The sequence below is a fragment of the Acyrthosiphon pisum genome, chromosome A1, assembly GCF_005508785.2.
Source record: "Acyrthosiphon pisum isolate AL4f chromosome A1, pea_aphid_22Mar2018_4r6ur, whole genome shotgun sequence".
NCBI classification, from domain to species: Eukaryota; Metazoa; Arthropoda; class Insecta; order Hemiptera; family Aphididae; genus Acyrthosiphon; species Acyrthosiphon pisum.
Window position 1 is genome coordinate 29,424,668 of NC_042494.1, and position 19,757 is coordinate 29,444,424.

General features: G+C 26.2%; 1 protein-coding gene across 1 annotated transcript; it reads left to right on the forward strand.

Moving 5' to 3' along the window:
- The first annotated feature begins 216 nt into the window (after positions 1-216).
- On the forward strand, positions 217-14,422 carry LOC100572658 (uncharacterized ATP-dependent helicase C29A10.10c). Its single transcript, XM_029486204.1, has 19 exons — positions 217-345; positions 483-604; positions 1,207-1,332; positions 3,788-3,946; positions 4,033-4,108; positions 7,595-8,781; positions 8,859-9,064; positions 9,481-9,590; positions 10,978-11,148; positions 11,209-11,297; positions 11,601-11,750; positions 11,821-12,082; positions 12,149-12,276; positions 12,345-12,493; positions 12,556-12,583; positions 12,884-13,143; positions 13,205-13,345; positions 13,402-13,582; positions 14,306-14,422. Coding segments are annotated over exons 1-19 (3,663 nt in total). The 5' UTR covers positions 217-344.
- The last annotated feature ends 5,335 nt before the right edge of the window (positions 14,423-19,757 follow it).

A 19,757-nucleotide genomic window follows, 5' to 3' on the forward strand; every position in this document is an offset into this window, starting at 1 on the left:
TAAACAAACTATGAAGTACGGTTAATACATCTGCATTCCACAAGCACTATTAAAAACTAAAAACTTGGTTTGTGGTATATTATATTATTATTTTTATGATTAGTTTATTAAACATTTTTGTAAATTAATTTTTGATTACTTAGAATAATATTAAGATAAAACAACACAATCAGAAAATGTACACCCTAGTACGTAAGTAGGTAGGTAATTACTCTTGTAATGATCAGTGGGTGCATGATAGAAAAGAGTTACAAAGTTTCAAGTCACACCTTAAATTGGTGTTGTTTTCTTAATTTATAATATGAATAGTACTATAGATATCTATCATAGAGTTGATCGTATTAAGTATGTATTAATTGTAGGTAATAACTATTAACAGCTATTAACTGTTAGACATTTAAAAAAATATATATTATTTTATAATATACCTGATAGGTATTCAATAAGATGTGTAGATATTTATTAATATTTCTTATTTTTAGTGCCTGATTGCAATAATTTAAAAATGGAAAACATTGAAGAAAGTATGCCTGGTTGTGCTCTTAAATGTCTTCGAAACGTTGAAGATACTTCCCAAAGTGTACATAAAGTTAAATATGGAGTGGTATGTATTCACATTTAATATACTATTATAGATATTACTAATTAATTTCCTAACAATTTATGTAATTACTATTTAGATGTATTAGGGTTTTTTTATTTATCTTTTATTATCTAATACAGCTTAATAATCAGAAAAATTTAGATATACTTAGCCTTATAGGCATTGGCATAACTAGATGTTAAAGTTAGTGGGAGCTCTGCCTCGTGCCATTTTAATAAATACTAAAATGTATAAATGTAGTAGCTATTGTTACTGGAAGTATAGGAATTATGTCAAGAGGGTTCAGCCATCCTCACGCCCCTTATTAAGCCTATGCTTATAAGTATTGAATTATCATAATCAAAAAATCTACATTTGTCTAAATTAAAACTTTTTTAAATGTATTCAACAAAATATTTAACTAAAAATTGTTAAATTTAACAAATTGTTGTTTCAAATTAGAATGCATGTAAAAGTATAGGTAATTAATTTTAAATTTTTTTCTTAAAAATGTATATAGGTATTATACTCCTAAACTAATTGAGTTAGATTGATATTTCAAAATACTTTTATGGAAATTTAGTCTTATTTTTGTTCAACCTTTTATATTTTATTGTTTTTAGAATACTATTGGAAGAGGATTAAATAATGATATCATACTCAAAAATTTAAATGTATCAAGAACTCATTGCCACTTACGAGTTGAAAAAAAAGAATCCAAAGATATTGCATACATCAAGGATTTAGGAGTAAGTTTTATACATACGAGTATCAATAAACGATTTCTATTCTGAGTTCTTGCAATCAGACCATGGTTTTTGTAAATCAAATTACATCTGATGCAGTAAATTATAAACTTTTATGTTTATATTTGTAACTGTTGTGAGAACACAGCGTTAAAGATAATTATATAATAATAACAAATATCATAACGACGCCCCAGTTCAAAACTGCAACAACTCGAGTTATAACAAATTCAAGTTATGTACACCATCTTATAGACGATCTTGTAACGATTTCAGTTCAAGAACACAAGAAAATATAGTTAAATTATTGACCACGAGAGAGCATTTTCAAAATTATAATTTACATTACGTTACATAGAGAAACAATATAGAAAACACATTATACCCAACAAACCAATTATTTGGGTTGTTGCAGTTTTGATCTGGTGCGTCGATAATAGACATTTTTGAATGTCCCCCAAAAAAAAAAATTCAATTCTTCCATAAATCTTTAAAAATTAAACTGTATTCCTTATTATTTAATTTTTTTAATTTTTATTTAAACTTTTTTTTTTATATTGCCTATGATAAATATGGTAAATATCATAAGCTGTATGTTTGTATTCCTTTTAAGGAAACGTTTATGTCGGTATAATATGAATTATTTTGTATTTGGTTAGATTATTACACATAATTTTACAGTATACCCATGCACTAAACTATAACATAGAGATATGTAATAGCGGAATAAAATTCCCCTGAAAAAATCCCTGACCCCCAGACTACAACATTACTGACAACCACATGGCATTTTTAAACGTAATTAGTGTAATATATTACAGTATTAATATTTAATTACAAATATGTTATTATTATACTTATATAATATAGGTATACTTTTCATTAAAAAGAATTAATATATAATAAATAATATTCAAAAATTAACAATAATATTGTTTTATTTTATATCACGATGTGAAACAACATATGTTAATAACTCTTTTATAGTTAACTACTTATTTAATAATTATTTATTTTATTTGATGTATTGATCATTTGAAATATTTTTATTTTATAATCTTTTAAATATTTTATCCACCTATATCAAGTAAAACTTGTAAAATTTACTTCTATTTATAATTATTATTATTTACATATCGTTAAAATATTATTAGGAAACGTAATATTTTATTTCGGGGATATATTATAATACAGGGGTGGCCAAACAGTCGATCGCGATCGACTGGTCGATCTTGGACGATTTCTAAGTCGATCCCCTTGTTAGAATTTATTAATTATTCTTATGCATTTGTCATTTAGTAGATTCAGTTATTAAATACATATATTTCAGATTAACCTGTTAGTGTGAAATGGCATTTTCTCAAATGAAATTTATAAAAGCTGAGTAGGTTAGGTTTAGACTTAAGCACGGAAGTCTTCATTTGGCCATGATATATGCAACGACACGCTTCTACATCAACATTAAAATGTTAATACATTTTTAAATTATTTAGAAATTTAATGTGAAACACTCATTTCAGATAACTTAACACTTTAATTTTATTATTTATATAAGTATGTTTATAAATAATATTAAATAATTTTTTTACATTAGTCGATTCTAAAAGACAAAATATATCCTCAGTAGAAAAACAAGTTTGGCCACCCCTGTTATAATATATTATATAAAGGTATTAAGCATAAAATATTATTTTTAATGTTTTAAAATTATAATATAAATATCAAAAAATAAGGTATAATTAAATACTTGAGTAAATAAATAATTGATTTTGTTTGTATGATTTTTTTATATTTTTAAGTGAACATTTATGTTGATGTGGGGGCATTGCCCCACGGGTTACTTTTCATGTAATGTCAGGTGGGGGCTACAGCCCCCCCAACATTTCAGCCCTAGTTGCGCCACTGTCTATGTGCCTGATCAGAAACATTATGTAACTATTTTCAGTAATAAAGAAAAAACAGAAATCTAAAAGCATTACTATCATTTCTTCACTGAAAATCTAAAAAATAACTATATTTTATAAGTCAGCTATCTATTTTGTTTACAAGCTATGGCTTTTGAGATAAACATTTATAATACTAGATATATGGATAGTATGCATTTTTTGCCTGATATAAACCCTTTAAAAAAACTATATTTAATAAACAGTCGACTTGGTTAAAAATTACTTTTTATAGATTACTAGATTGTAGCTAGGACATGGTCAATAAATATCTTGAAAATTATCAATCATCATTTTTAAATATTGTCATAATTTTAAATCTTTAATTATACTATAAATATATTCATAACTAGATTATAATAAAATGTAGCCCTAAGTAAGTCTAAAAAATATAAGAAAATGGACTTAATATTATTTAACATTTTTTATGTTGTTATTATTATTAGTTATTTAATTTAAATAATTCCGGAATTGAGTTTAAAATATTTGTGTAAAATATATAATTATTTTTTCAGACATCAAATGGTACTATTGTTGGCAATATAAATTTGATTCAATTTGAAGAACATCAGTTGAATGATTTAGATATGATTGTGTTAGCTAGTGGTGACGAAGGAGTCGTTCTACAATATATTGATAAAGTAGATCGTACTATTAATTTTTCAAATCTATGTGTAAGTATAATTTGTTATTTTCTTTAATTTTTAGTATGCATATAAAAAAATTTATAAATAATAGATACATATTAATTATTATGTAGAATAATAATAAAAGGAAAGTACTCTGCGAAGAAAATTTGGATGATGATTCGACTGCTGTAAAAATTCCAAAATTAGGTACGTTTTTATAAGTATATATTAATTTTAATATCTCTTGAAATCGGAAATTCTAAGATTTGAATATGAGTTTCATCACGTTAGATATAGCTTTCCAGTGAAGGCCGTATTTTAAATAATATGTTAATCATTAATACATACAAATACATAATGAATATATAAACATATGTTCGTTGCTATTGAGTTATGGATTTACGCATCAAGTACATTTTTGTAAATTTAAGTTTAGGTACTTGTTTGTATTGCCCCGCCAGTCCACCGTATAAAATTTATCGCCCTGCCACTCTTGTTTGTTATCGCCCCTCCATAAAAAAAAAAAAAAATATTTCAATGTATAATATTATTTTATTTTATTTTATTCAAAAAATGTATTGTGATTTTAAATTAAAAAAAAAAAAGTATAATGTTAAGTTTTAAAAAATATATTAAAGTATAGTATAAAATTTATATTCAAAAATGTATTGTATGTGTGATGTATTTGTAACATAATAAAATAAAATATATGAATCTATAGTTATAATGGAGGCCAGAACTCGGAAATATCTTTGAGGATAGTTTCAAATGCGTCTGTTCTCCGAGACGTGTTCTCCACATAAATTCTGCCAAATATGATTTTAGACAATTTCTGTTAGTTCCATGACGCTTTTTATTGTCCCATTTAGCAGAACCCCACAACCTCTCAATGTTTTGGGTGTGTGCCCCTGTTTCCGGATCGACAAAATTATAGTTGTGGTTAACAGTATTATGTTTGATTCCCGCTTGCTGCAAATTATTGTAAGCTTTCCAACAATCTGACAAAATTATTGAGCCTGGTCTTATATATCTTTGTATTATAGGTAGCAATGTTTTCTCCAATCGATCAGGTACACTGATTATAAAACACGCTTTGGTTTCCCGACATATTTCCCGAGACCACCAATTTCTTTATTTTGTGTTGGAGGGGCGATAACAAACAAGAGTAGCGGGGCGATAAATTTTATACGGTGGACTGACGGGGCGATAACAAACAAGTACCTAAGTTTATTGTATTATTTTATAATTCATTAAGAAAAACTATATTAAATACATTTTATATCCTTTTGAAATAAATTTGGTTTTAAAATTGTTAAAAATTTAAGACGTCATTACATCAATTCCAAATAACAATTAATAATACCTTGTAATTATTATTTTACTTTCAACTTTTTAAGTAGATAAACTTCTTTGTTGCAACCTGTCAACATGTATTATAGTTATTACAAAATGGTGGAAAAAACTGTTGTTATAAAAATAAAATATCAATAGATTTAATTTTCACACATTTAGCTATTGCATAATATAATTTTATGCTGAAGACCATTATCTGAAAGTCATTTATAGTTTTTTCTTTTCAAAAATATTGTTAGATGTAAAGTTTAGTTAAGATTGTCTCATCGGTTCTGTTAGGAGTCATTATTTTTTTTTTCTTGTATATGTATTTTTGACCTTTAATAATTTTGAAAATGAGGGTCAACAATAAAAAAAAAGTGATTATAAAATTAGAATAAAAAATACAATAAATTAAAATAAATCTAAAACAACATTTTACCTAACCACATTTATTCTAAAATACTATTCCTGGCACTTAAATAATAAATTATAACTGTCGTCTCTTAATTAGAAGCGTCAAGTTGTTGACATTGATATTTATTATTTACTAGCTGATCCCGTGCACATTGTTGCCTGGCAACCAATAATTATTGAAGTAAAACTTCTTTCTTAAGATATGGGTGGGAAAAAAAAATGTAACAAAAAATGAAATGACGCGTTTGTTTATTTATTTCTTTTTCAAGTTATGTGTGGCGGCGGCGTGCACGTTTATTGTATTGATTTTTCTCACTCTCTCCCTAATTTACTTATAATTTCACAGGCCCCAATACTTATGGAAGAAGTTTTACTTTCCCACAGTGTAATGGTAGGCTCTCACACTCTTTTTTTTTTTTAAATAGTTTTAAAATCTATGGTAACCATTAATAAATAAAAAGTTCCTTAGGATATCTCAAAATCCCTGTTTGAGAATCTCCTTGGGCTGGTCCTCTCCCTTTTTAAATTAGCCTATCTTCCGCCCAGAGGTTTAATCTATCTCTGTACCAAATGATCCCGTTCACTTCGTTGCCCATTAAAATTTCCAACTCTATATGAATAATAATTCTACATATCACCATGGCAACCATTTATATACAAAACATTTTATTGGAAATTTCAAAATAATATATAATTGGTTGCCATGGTAATATGGAGATACACACGGACGGAAATCTCTAAATAATATATAAATGGTTGCCATGGTAACATGGACACACACACTGACACACATACATTCATTTTTATATATAACTAGCAGATCCCATGCACTTGGTTGCCCGGCAACCAATAGTTATTATTAGAATAGCTTCAGAACCCATGGCAACCATTTATAACCAAAAATGTCCATCGGAAATCTCTAAATAATATATAAATGGTTGCCATGGTAATATAGACACACACACACACAGAAATCCCAAAATAAAATATGAATGGTTGCTATGGTAATATGGACACACAGACACACAGACAGACAGACATACATTCATTTTTATATATATATAATATAATATAGATATATTGTAAACTGTAACAAAATATGCTCAATAGATTTATGTGTTTTTGGCTGGATACATTTTTTCTGACTGTTGCAGTTAGGTTATATTTATTATTTTCTAAATGATTTCACAAAACATATTTTGCATTAAAGTTACATCACAGCCAAACATTAACACATAAATAAATAGTATTTTGGTTTCCGATTTTGTGTTAAACAATAAACTGTAATTTTTGACATATTAGAATTTTGTTGCGGTATATTAGTTACATTATAACAGTGATCAACGTTATATATATAGTGATAACGTTGAATTATAAATTCAATATTTTTCCTTGAAGTGGATAAATTTTTCAGAAAATTTAGTTTTTTTTCCATTTAAATTACTGTTTGATAGGTACTATATAGTACCATGTTTCATAACAATTTAGTTTTAGATATCTAATTAGTTAATTTTAACTAGATATACTTCTGAAAGAGAGTGTTAGTTTTATTGTAAATGGGGGTGAAAAATTCTTTATCCTCGGTATTTATTTTATATAATAAAGTAAATAATCAGAAATAGATATAAATTAATCATTGAATTTTAAATATTAAAAAAATTATAAAGATTTTCCTTTTCTATTTATCATAACCACTAACTATAGTTGCTTGTAAAAAATTTAATGTATGATGATTGTGTCAATTCTTCATTTATTTTATTATTTGACATTACATAATAATAATAAATTGAAAATAAATGTTCATATTTTTTATTAAAATTATTTGTTACAAGATATCTACTTAACTATATGTACTATAGCAAATTGGTATTTAACTATAAAATTTAAATAGTATTATACTATCTGCAAAGTAAACAATTAATATTTGAATTATTTAATTTTCAGTTATAAATGAAACTGAATCAAATTTATTAAAGAAACCACTTTCAAATGCAAATACTAATCCATCAAATTTGTTAAACAATTTGCCTAATGTTGCTAATAATTTACAACAAGCAGAACTTAAAAATCAGTTAGAATTAGTCAATGCTTTTTTCAAGACTTATCAAGATTTTGATGATCAAAAACTACCAGTTGAAGATCCCAAAATAATTCCAAATAGCACAGAACCATCCTGTTCTAAATATAGCGATAATATATCTAGTTCTGTGAAAATAAAAATAGAACCCGATACAATAATTAATAATGTATTTAGTCAAGGAACATATCGCGATGAAGAAGATAGTGTAGTTTATTGTATATCAGATGAAGAAAATGATATAAATGACAATGGCTTGGAATCGTCCAACAATAAAATTGAAAAACAAGAACAAATGAACACATCATCCACTAAACATTCATGCCCATCTACTTCAAAAATAGAAAATAATTTAAACTTTCCAGAATTGTCTTTTCAATGTCAAAGAAATGGAAACACCAGAGATGACATAGATGATGTGATTTACATACCACCCAACATGTATTCAGATAATATAAATACTTTGATAAGCTCAAGTGATAGTGAAAGTGATTATATTAGTAAATGCCCAAAAATTATTGAACCTTTTCCGATGAAGGTTAATAAAAGGGGCCAAACAAAGTTACTAGTTGAAAATAAATATATAATAAAAACTCGAGCTAAATCAGAAAAAATTATCCATTGTAAAAAAAAAGCAGAAGAAGAAATTGTTGATCAAAATAAACAAATTATTCAAGAAAGACAAATGAGACTTAAAAAGTTGGCTACAAATAACTCAATAAATGAAATTGTATCAACTAATGACAATTTTATTGATAAGCCTTCAACAATTGGTAAATTAAAAAAAAAAAGTCGAATATCTAGGTTGGAACAAATTAATAACGATAATTGTATTCCAAGTACATCAAAGTCTCATTTACCTATATTAGAGGTTGATAAAAAAGTTGGATTTAACTGTAAAGAAATAATAACCATAAATAATCAAATAGAACAATTTTCATTCTCTAATTATAAAAATATAGATTCTTCAACTACAAAAATGATCAAGCCAATTAATTTTGCATTTTTTGATACGCTTAGTAGAATATGTAAGTGGAATGCAGTGTGGTTGTATGTAAGTTAGACTAAAAAAAATAATTTACATATTTTTATTAAAAGTTTTTATTCAATTTGTTTTGGTATTTCATATAGGAGGAAAAATTTGCTGATGCGTCTCCACCATTAGTAAAAAATATATACAAAATGAAAGAACAATTTGATACTCCGTCTGAATATTCTTCTACAATGAACTCAGTGTTGTTCTATGAAATTTGGTCGAAAATAAGTGAATCCTATCATATGGTACTTAGTAGAAACCCTAATTTGGAGCAATCAATTTTTGAAAAATCTTCAAAGAAGTATGAATATTACATTTAAATATATATATTTAGTTACGTCAACATTTTATTATGATTTAATATAATATTTAAGTACAGATCATATCTATATTTTATTGAAAATTATTCGATTTATATAATTGATATTATAATATAATATATATTAATATATTATTGATTATTTGATAATTGATTTTGGTAAATTTATCAATCTACTTCAACAAGGCAGACCTAGTATAGACACTTTCATAAAATACCTGTTACTTGTTGTTACTTTTATGAATTATTTAATATTTTGAATAATACTTCTCTTTGAAAATAATGTTAAGAAGTTTCTTGATTCTTCTAAAAAATACTTACCTATACATGGATTTATAATTTGTTTGTATAATAAATTTGTATATATTAGCAATTTAAATGTCATTTATGTTTTCTAGAAATTTACCTCTCCCTACATTTGATATTCAATCTGTCAATAAAGAATTTTCCACATCGGTGCCAGCATTAAAATCTATTAATCAGCCACTATGGTGCTTAAAATGTATAGGTAAGTGTGATTAATATTATTACCTATAGTAGGTACATAGATTTAATTTATATAAAAAAAATTATTTAGTATTATTAATTATTGTAATCTTAGGAAATAGTTAGAAATGGATGGTTTAAAGAATCCATCAGTTGGATGAACTCAGCATTTTTTCCATCTACATAATTTATTTGTAAAATATACTTTTAACTTGTATAGTGAACTTACATATTACAAATCTCATATGGCATAAAAAATGTGTATTATAGAAAATATCTTTAAATAGAATTAAATAAATTTGGTTCTAATTTTTTTCTCAAAACTATTTCATTAAACGGAAAATGTTTTTAAATGGAAGTTTGTTATATAGAAGTCTCACTGTATTATTATTAATTACTACAATAAAGCACCCATGTAAAAAATAAAAATTATACATATACAATAGATATACTACTCGACCACTGTTTATGAATAATTTATATTGAATGAATCGTCTTCAGTTATAGAAAGTGTATCTATTATTAAGGGAACTGGAGCAGGTTCAAATGATTACGTAAAATACGCCAAGAGATTGACAAAAATGTGGGACTTGGATTTGACGGATTTTAATTTTAAAAACTAATTGAAAATCTTCAATTAACTCTACTAAGACTTAGCCTTGGAAATTTATCATTATTAAAAAAATAAATGGCATACTTAAATTTATGATATACCAAATTCCTTATTTTTAAAATTTTTGATATTTTATCAAAGAATTTGAATAAAGAAAATACCCTCGGTTATCCCCTAACTAACACAATGACTAATGAAAATGGTTATTGATTACCATTTTCAAAAAAATTAAATCCGTTGAATCCAAGTCCCTCAATTTTGTCTATCTTTTTGTCATTTGAATATCATGACGTATATTTGATGAAATCTGTATCATTGACATGTGCCTGAGCGTGTGGAAATTGATATGCGAGTGATGGAATCGCCGGTGCCTGAGACTCGATAACAAATTTTACAAATTACACACACTTAACATTCATTAACTTCTCACACAGTGACCCAGCTAAAATATAAATGCTATATGAAACGCCTAAATATTACTCATCAAAACATATCACGCTCCCACCTCCTTAAGAGTTATTTAGCAAATTTATTTTTAATAGTTAGTATTGGTAGACATGTTTGGAAAAAATTATCAATTTATAATTCATAACATGGCTTTTAATTAACAAAATATTTAAGAAACAATTTGTCTAACTCTGTATATCGAACGTGACTCAAACTACTCTTTAAACATTCCTAGAATTTTTTAGAACAACCTCTGAAATTTTCCTAAAAATCGATCAATACATTGCCTTTTATATAATATATAGATATAAATAATATTTTAAATATTCTTCTAATTTGTTTTTTTTAGGAACAACTAAGAACATCGAAACTTTAACGGGATCAAGAAACTCACTCAAGGGATGTTTATGTATTGTTATAGTACAGTCAAACTGCTTTGGAACAGATATTGTTGGAAATAAAAAACCTACTAAATCAAGAAACATTTTTTTTGGTTATGTTAATATGACAAAAAAGATTGGTAAATAATAGTGAATCCAAAATATTTCCAAAGTAGTTAATTCAGTTATTTATTTTTTAGGGTACCACTCAAATTCACAATTTTACATGGAACTTATTGTTACAAAAAAGACTGAAAATATTCCTAATGGAACACATATTCACTTGATGGTAAGGGCTAAGAATTTATTAAATAATAAATACAAATATTTTATTTTATTACATTACATTACTAATTGATATATTCTACACTTCCTGTGCTGAATAAAATGGGTTCAAAATGTCTAGTACAAAAAATGTTCCCACTTTTAAACTTTAGTAGATACTCTAAAAACAAACTAAAATATGCAATATAATTATCATCATTTAAAAATTAAATTTGTTAAAAAAATTTTACTAGATTAACTAATACAATGTATACACAAAAAATATAAAAATAACAGCTAATTTAATAAACTGTATTATTTATTTTAGGATATTTTTTATTTACTCTCGGAACTACGTTTATTTCAAGCTATAAATAATGTGACAACATCTTCGCTATGCAAGGCACTCATCACTCCACAATTTCATAACTACTCTATTGATTCTTCAAAAGCAAATTTAAAAAATTATAACATAAATGTAAATAGTTCAACGTTTAAGTTTACTAGTTATATTCATTTATTTTTATTGTGGTTATGATTTTGTTTAGAGTTTATTATTAAACAATAGTCAAAAAGAAGCAGTAAAAATGGCTGTGACAATTTGTAATGCTGTAGAACCAAATGTTGGTTTGATAATTGGACCTCCAGGTACAGGCAAAACAAATGTGATTTGTAATATTATTTTAAGTTTAATGTCTAAACAATTGGCCAAGACTAAAACTAAACCTAAACTTCTTATTTGTGCACCTTCTAATGAAGCTGCTGATGCAATAGTAAGACGAATAATAGAAATTAAAAAAGACTTAAAACGTAAGTTTCTATTTAGTTTGTTTTATAGAATAAAAATACAACTTGAATTATGATTAATTATTTCAGATGAATCACAATTTAATGTGGTAAGAGTGGGTAGTGGCCAAAAATATGATCCAAATTCTCCTATTGTTGATGTTATGCTGGATACTGTAATCAAACAAAAAATGGGAAATCCTTTAAATGAAGCTAATGTAATATATTGCTATTATTATTAGATTTAATTTTTGAAATTATTTAGCATTTATTATTGTTTAATTAGCAACAATGTCAATCAAATAATTTGTTCATATATACCAATAAGAAAGATCTTGAAAATGAAATACTTATCAATACTGAAGTTATTGTGACAACATTAAACTCCTGTTTTTCGAAAACAATGGAAGAGACCTTCAAGCCTACAAATATTAAGTAAATATTTTTTTTTTTTTGAATAATTATTTTAATTTTTTTTAATTTTAAATTTACTATAGGTCATTGAATAATGTCATTTTACTGCTTGTATAGTAGATGAAGCTGGACAATCTATAGAACCTCTGATTTTCGTTCCGATACTACTTGGTATTGATAAATTAATTTTGGTTGGAGATGATAAACAACTTCAGCCATTAGTAAAAAGCAAGGTAATTTAAATTAATTAATAAATTTATTACAAAATATAACTAAAATCTTTAAATTTTGATAGAATAACGGTTTATTGGTATTTGTTATGAATGACTGACGTAATACACTTATCATAAAAACTATTTTACTGAATCTATACAACATATAACATATCTGAATTAAATAATAATGTCTTAGGTGGCCAAAGATAATGGTCTTGGTATTTCTCTTTTCAAACGACTTAAGACTTGGTTTGAACAAAAGCGCTCTACACGGAAAAGTTTTCCAGTAACTATGTTGAATACACAATATAGAATGCATAAGGAAATTTGTTTATTTCCATCAAAATACTTTTATAAAGGAGAAATTAAAACTGCACCATCTGTCAAAATGAGGAAGCAACTGTCATTTCATCCATACATGATCCTAGAACATGAAAGCCTACAAGATAATACAGGGTATATTATATTTTATACATTTTGAAAAATTGTCTGATCAAAATTTATTATATTCCTTAAGTGAGGTAAATATTGGAGAAGCAAATATGATCGTAACTTTGGTAGATATTTTACTCAATTCGGAATGTCGATCATTAACCGTTGCAGTCTTAACACCTTACCATAAACAGAGAGAACAAATAAATATATTATTAAAGAAAAAGTAAGAAGTTTAATTTTGTGTGTATTAATTGTCTACTAACACAATTGTTTTTAAAGGAAGATCTCATTAAACGTCAATACAATAGATTCATTTCAAGGTGGTGAATGTGACGTGTTATTAATATCAACTGTTCGAACTAATGGAGTTGGATTTATGGATGATATATGTCGGTTGAATGTTGCTTTAACACGTGCTAAGCAATCATTAATAATATGTGGAAACTTTATGTCTTTGAGAGTGAGATATTTTTATAAAATTATTTATTTATATTAACAAGTAAACAGTTACTGTAATCCTCTGGCCACTGTCTTCTGTAATCCTATACGTCCAGTAATCCAGATAATTTTATTCTTGATAGTAATTTTACTTATTTTTATTTATTTATATTGTTTAAGTACAAGTTATATAAACAGAATTTTAGATAAGCAACAGTTGCTCACCTCCTATAAAGCTTGTGTTGAAAGTGTGTTCTTAAAATTAAGTTTTTAATACGAATAATACAATTTATATATAATATAAATAAAACTACTTAAGATTAATAATTTGTGAAGATAATTGGACTTTGATTAATTTTAAAATGCTTATAATTTCTAAAATTATTAACATTAATATTTAATTCTTTAATCCCCAAATCTCAATACCATAAGATATAAGTGATAGCATAAGTGAAGTATATATTATTCTTAAATAGGTTAGGTTAATGAGCAGTTATCTTATAAAATAAATAAATTAACTATGAACTAACAGTCCTAATAAATCGATTAAATATTATTTTCAAAAATAGCAAGACAAGAAAATCATGCCAGGCAAACAAAAATAGTGATTTATTACAATTATTATAATGCTAACTCTAATAATTTAACCACCCTCCATACGTATGGGATTACTGAGACTACTGTATTTATGTAATAATATGAGTATTATAAATATATTTATACATATAAATAAATGTATTTATAGGGAGAACGAGTATGGTCCGATTTAATAGAAGATGCAAAGGAACGTAAATTAATTAAGAAAGTATCAAAAAAAGTGATTACTAATTCTAGGGTTTTGCTTGCTATGATAAAATTGTAATTCATATTTGATATGTACAGTATTTATTACAACTTTAAATATAAATTATAAATTTTAATATTTTTTAACTTATATGAAATTTTCTCAAGGCTATTTTCTGATTTTTTTTATAATTTATTAAATTTGTTATATCGAGAAGTATTTTAATGATATGATAATTACTAAGTACCTGAATAAAAAGTATATTCTCAGGAATATACCTACCATGTTTTATTTTTATTATAAATTTAAATAAAATTGATTTAAATATACGTATAATTTTATTTATTTTAGTAAACTGTTTTTACGGTTTTTTTAATATTTTATGCTGAATGTACAAATTAACCATTAATTTGTTTTGCTACCTACTACTTACTAAATATGGATTATTTTTTTTTTTTCATTATTCTACATGATAAATGTTTCAGATTAAATTCACTAATAAATCCCACTTAAATTTGTTACTTATAAGTTATAACCTTTAAAGAAAATTCAAAGTACCTATATTTCTACCTATATTATCTATGGCTATACAGTATCCAGCAGTTTATACAGTTATAAAGTTAATGATTTTTGAGTAGGGAACAGAAAAAAAACAAAACCAATTTTCTTAAAAACTGGTTTTGCGTAAAAATTGCCGTTTTTCCTATTTATTTTTTGTTTTTCTCGATTATTTTAAAAAATATTGGGAATTTTCAATTTCGATCTCTTAAAAGTACCAACTAAAGTTTCGATTTTCTATCAGAAAACCATCCTTAAAATTGAAGATTGTAGCATTTCATCTACTACACGTCATGTATAATACATGATAGGTACAAAAAAAATATATTGTAAAATCAATACCACATTCATCTACTGCACTGCTGCAGCATACTATATAGACAGTGGCATACATATGGGGGGGGGGGGTGTTAGGGATCAATCCCTCCCCAGGACCAAAAAAAAAAATTGTGATATTATTGATGAATTTCTTATTATTAATCATCCGTGTATACACAAACTTACGTTATAATAATTTGACTATTGAGTATAACACTATACTTTACCAACAACGAAAAAAGATTTCATAACAAAATTGTGGGTGCCGTATATCAATCAAAATAGACATTTGATCGTACAGTCAGTTAGTTGCGTGCGGACATTAATACATTTTAATACGACCAAAAACGTACCCTTCCCTTTTCGGCGATCACTTTTCGACCAAAAAAAGTTTTATAATAATACACAATGATTTTGTTAAGTTGGTTTCAAATAACTACTTTAAAAAGTAGTGAACCAGCAACCTAACCTAAATAGTGCTAACAAAAGTGAGTAAAAAAAATGATTTATGACAGGAATTGTAATTATTATCATAGTTTTCTATATTTTATTGACAACAAAATTTATTTTTATAAATATTATTACGTATTCATTTATACATTTTAGTTTTTATACAACTTATATATTTTTTAATATTTCTTTATAAGTATAACATAGAGACTTATATGTAATTATTATCATTATTTAATTGTAACCTACTACTATATTTAAAAATAACTAACAAAAATAATTTTTTCTACCTAAAGGCTGGAACCTGTTGGGTGTTTCGGTTCCGGTTCTGGTTATTAAATTAATTTGTTTAAGGGTTCCGATTTTGTTTCGGTTTTCTAAAAAAATATAAGGGTTCTAGAACCGGTTAATACCGGTTTTGGAAAATACCGCTTAATTTCGGTTAATTTTGATTTCTGATTATTCAAGATTTATTAAAAAATAGTCTGAAATAATTTATTTATTCATGTTTAAATTGTAATTATTTCATGAAAATAGAAGTTATTATGAAAAGTTAGAAAAACATTAAAACATTAAAACACAATACCAACATCTCCATTGCTGACTGCCGCCGTGCTAGGTCAACGCACGTCGACAATGTCATATAAAATAAATTTTCTTATCTAATATTTTAGATTCTGAGCGGAGCGAGGAAGCTATTGTTTTTATAATGGTGTTTATTTTTTTTTTTTATATCCTGTTCCTGTATACAAAATTTCTTCCAGAAGGAGTGCTTCGATTTCAACATATAGTACCTTATATTTTAGCATATTGGATTAAGATGGTACTTTAGAAAGGTTATTTTCTGATTTTCTCAATAGTTATTTAATGCCACGGGAAAAACTACCGAAAAATTACGAAAAAACGCTAAAAATGGGATTTTAATTTCTAACGCTTTGTTTATCACCATAGAAACCAATAAAAAATTATAATATTATAATATTAATTCAACTTACATGATAAAATAATTAATAACAATATAAAATATCCAGAGTGACAAACCGTCCTCGCTCAGAATCGTTTTTCTTATACAATGATATTTCATCATTGAATTCAAGTCTAATACAACCCATTATACAATGACCCCCTTGTAATCTGTGATTGTTAGGAAAATGGGTACCTAGTTTTAAAGAGAAGGTTTTAGTGTTCGTAATTTTTTTTGAAATATACAGATATATACAATAATACAGATAATAGTCAATTGATATCTCATACATCGTGACACGGCTATAATAGTAAAGTGTCTACCGAAATGAATCTCTATAATTAGTATTATAGAATTAGTATTGAAGTTAAATTAAACAGCTGGAGATTTAAGCACTATCGCTTATATTATGTCCATAGATAAGTATGATATAATCATACTTCATAATCATATATGATTATGTCATAGTGGCTATCACGGAAATGACGGAACTACAATCACAGAATATTATTCTGTGCTACAATTTACATTTGAAAGGTAATTGCATTTATAGTCACTACAACAAACCATCGCTAGTGCGTAAATCTCCCGCTGATAATGGAGATACATTTCGGTAGACACTAGATTCGTTGGGCAGCCATACTATCCTTAATCGTGGTCCGTGATATAATATACTTGTTGTATATAATATCTATGAATATTATTGAAATTTTTAAACAATATATTATCACTGTAGGCACTTTAATATTATTACTTGTATTATAATTAATTTTTTAAAATATATTTTCATCATTTTTTATGTTTGTTGTGTGAACTTATAACCTTTAGTTACGAAGAAATCATTTAAAATGGATCATTTCTACGGTAAGGATAATACTGAATTACGTAAGCTAACTAAATATTTCAAAAACATAATCCTAAGACCCGTTTACAAACATACCTGATACCTATAATCTATATACTTATAGTTTATATTTTACTAGATTGAACTAAGGAAGTATATCTACAGGGTGATTTTTTAAGCATGCTCACCCAATTTTTATGCTTATATTATGCATATATTTGAATACTGATTTTTGGAAGTGTTAAATACACTTAATAACAATAGGTATTTTCGAATCCTTGAGAACCCTTCTTTTTAATTTTTCATTATTTAGTAGATATTATTTGGGGGAATTTTATTGTATATAAATCAAAATTCGAGTTTTTGAGTTTCATAACTGTGTACTAAAAAGTAAGAATAAAATGTCTATGGTAATGGGTTAGATAGTAATTATAAATAATCTGTCAATATAAATAATTTGTAAAAATAATCCAAGTATAATAAATATTACAACTAGTACCTAAGTACCTTTTACCTAAATAGTATTAGGTACCTACTATATATAGCTTATATTTTTATAAATCAATTTTTAAGGTATATTTTCCTTAGTATAAACATTTTAATAACTCAAAAACTACCTACTCATAATATTCATTAAAAATTTGATTTAGATACCTACATCAGCATTTTTAAGAAAATCTTACGTTAATAATTTGTAGGAAAGGGTTGTATCGCCACAGAACACTCCTTAAGTAGGTACCTAGTACAAAAACATCAGAAATTTGAAAATATGGTCTCTACGTAATACTTATACTAAAAATTCTAAAAATCAGAATTTAAATAAATGTACAATTAAAGAAGAAAATGAGGTTGATCATGCATAAATAATCACCCTGTATCTTATACTTATAGTCCCCGATCTCATAACATTATATTTTATTCTGAAATAAATGGTAATTTATAATTTATCCATCGCCTACGGGCATCGCAGAAGTTTTGAACCATTTCAGGACTGCATGCATATTTGCTTATGTCGCTCCCAGGCACGGTTGTAAATATACTGGTTACCTGCAAGGACCAAGGACCAAGGTGGATTAGAGGTGGGCCACATTATTTATGTTATTTATTACAATAATTTAAAACATCAAAGTGTCTATACATCGGAATTTCGAGGAAAACATCGATGTTTTACGATATTTTAATATACAATTTTTAACGTACCTATATAATTGTATTGTTTAATGGAATTAATTTATTTATTCCATTAACATCATTGTCCACTACAACAATATTGAATATTATACCTATAATTGAATATTAGTGAGTAGAAGACTAAAAATGTCAACTGATTAAATTGTAATAGTCATCATTTAGCGATGTAAATAATTTAAAAAAAAATACCAATACAAAAATTAAAACATCGATATTTTCTTCGATACATCGTACACAAATTGCGATGGTGAAAATTGATGTATCGAACAAAAACATAGATGATTTAAATTATTGTTTTTTGCTCACCTATAGTCACCTCTAAGGTGGATTGATCCACCTTGGTGGTTACCCAACTCCTATATCAAATTGATTATAACTTATAAGTTATAACACATGTACCATTCAGTATATTTTGCTATACTAAGTGGGTGAGTGGCGCAACTAGGGCTAAAATATTGAGGGGTGCAAGGTGTACATTTTGGCACCAACTTTTTTTTTAGCCTTCTTTGGCTTACCAATAGTAAATATAGGCGCCGATATACCTAAGTATTTTATATTATATATATATTGTACTAATGTTTAATTTCCAAGAATGTTTGATTTCGTTTTATGGTCCCACAATATTATAATTGATAAAATTATAACACAGACATCGTGAAGAAGGGTACCCATTAAATACATTTCTGGTTTTATTAATAAGCTACCTAGCTATATTATATATTTTGAGTATGTAGGGAGAAAAAATGTGTATATTTTACTATAAACGTGTTTTATACCTATACTTTTATTTACCAAGTGTACATACTACATACCACTGTACACTGTGATCCACTCAGTGGCGCAAATAGGGAGGCTTAGTCCCCCCCCCCACAAAAATCACTCAGAGCCCCCTCAAAAAATAATAGTGTACCGTTCTTAAAAGTATGTACCTATAAATTATAATTTAAAAAAAATATGTTGGGGCTTGAGCCCCCCCTAAACATTTTAGATTCTGAGTGGAACGATGAATGTATTGTTTTTACAATGATGTGTGTTTTTTTAAAAAAATTTTTTGTATCTGTGTTCACGATAAGTAGTCGAAATAATGC

What these genes read in the sequence shown, in the direction of transcription:
- LOC100572658 (XM_029486204.1), top strand. An exon ending in TAAAAAATTATAACATAAAT is followed by an intron (nt 11,751 to 11,820) that starts GTAAATAGTTCA and finishes GATTTTGTTTAG; the next exon opens with AGTTTATTATTAAACAATAG. An exon ending in GAAACTTTATGTCTTTGAGA is followed by an intron (nt 13,583 to 14,305) that starts GTGAGATATTTT and finishes ATGTATTTATAG; the next exon opens with GGAGAACGAGTATGGTCCGA.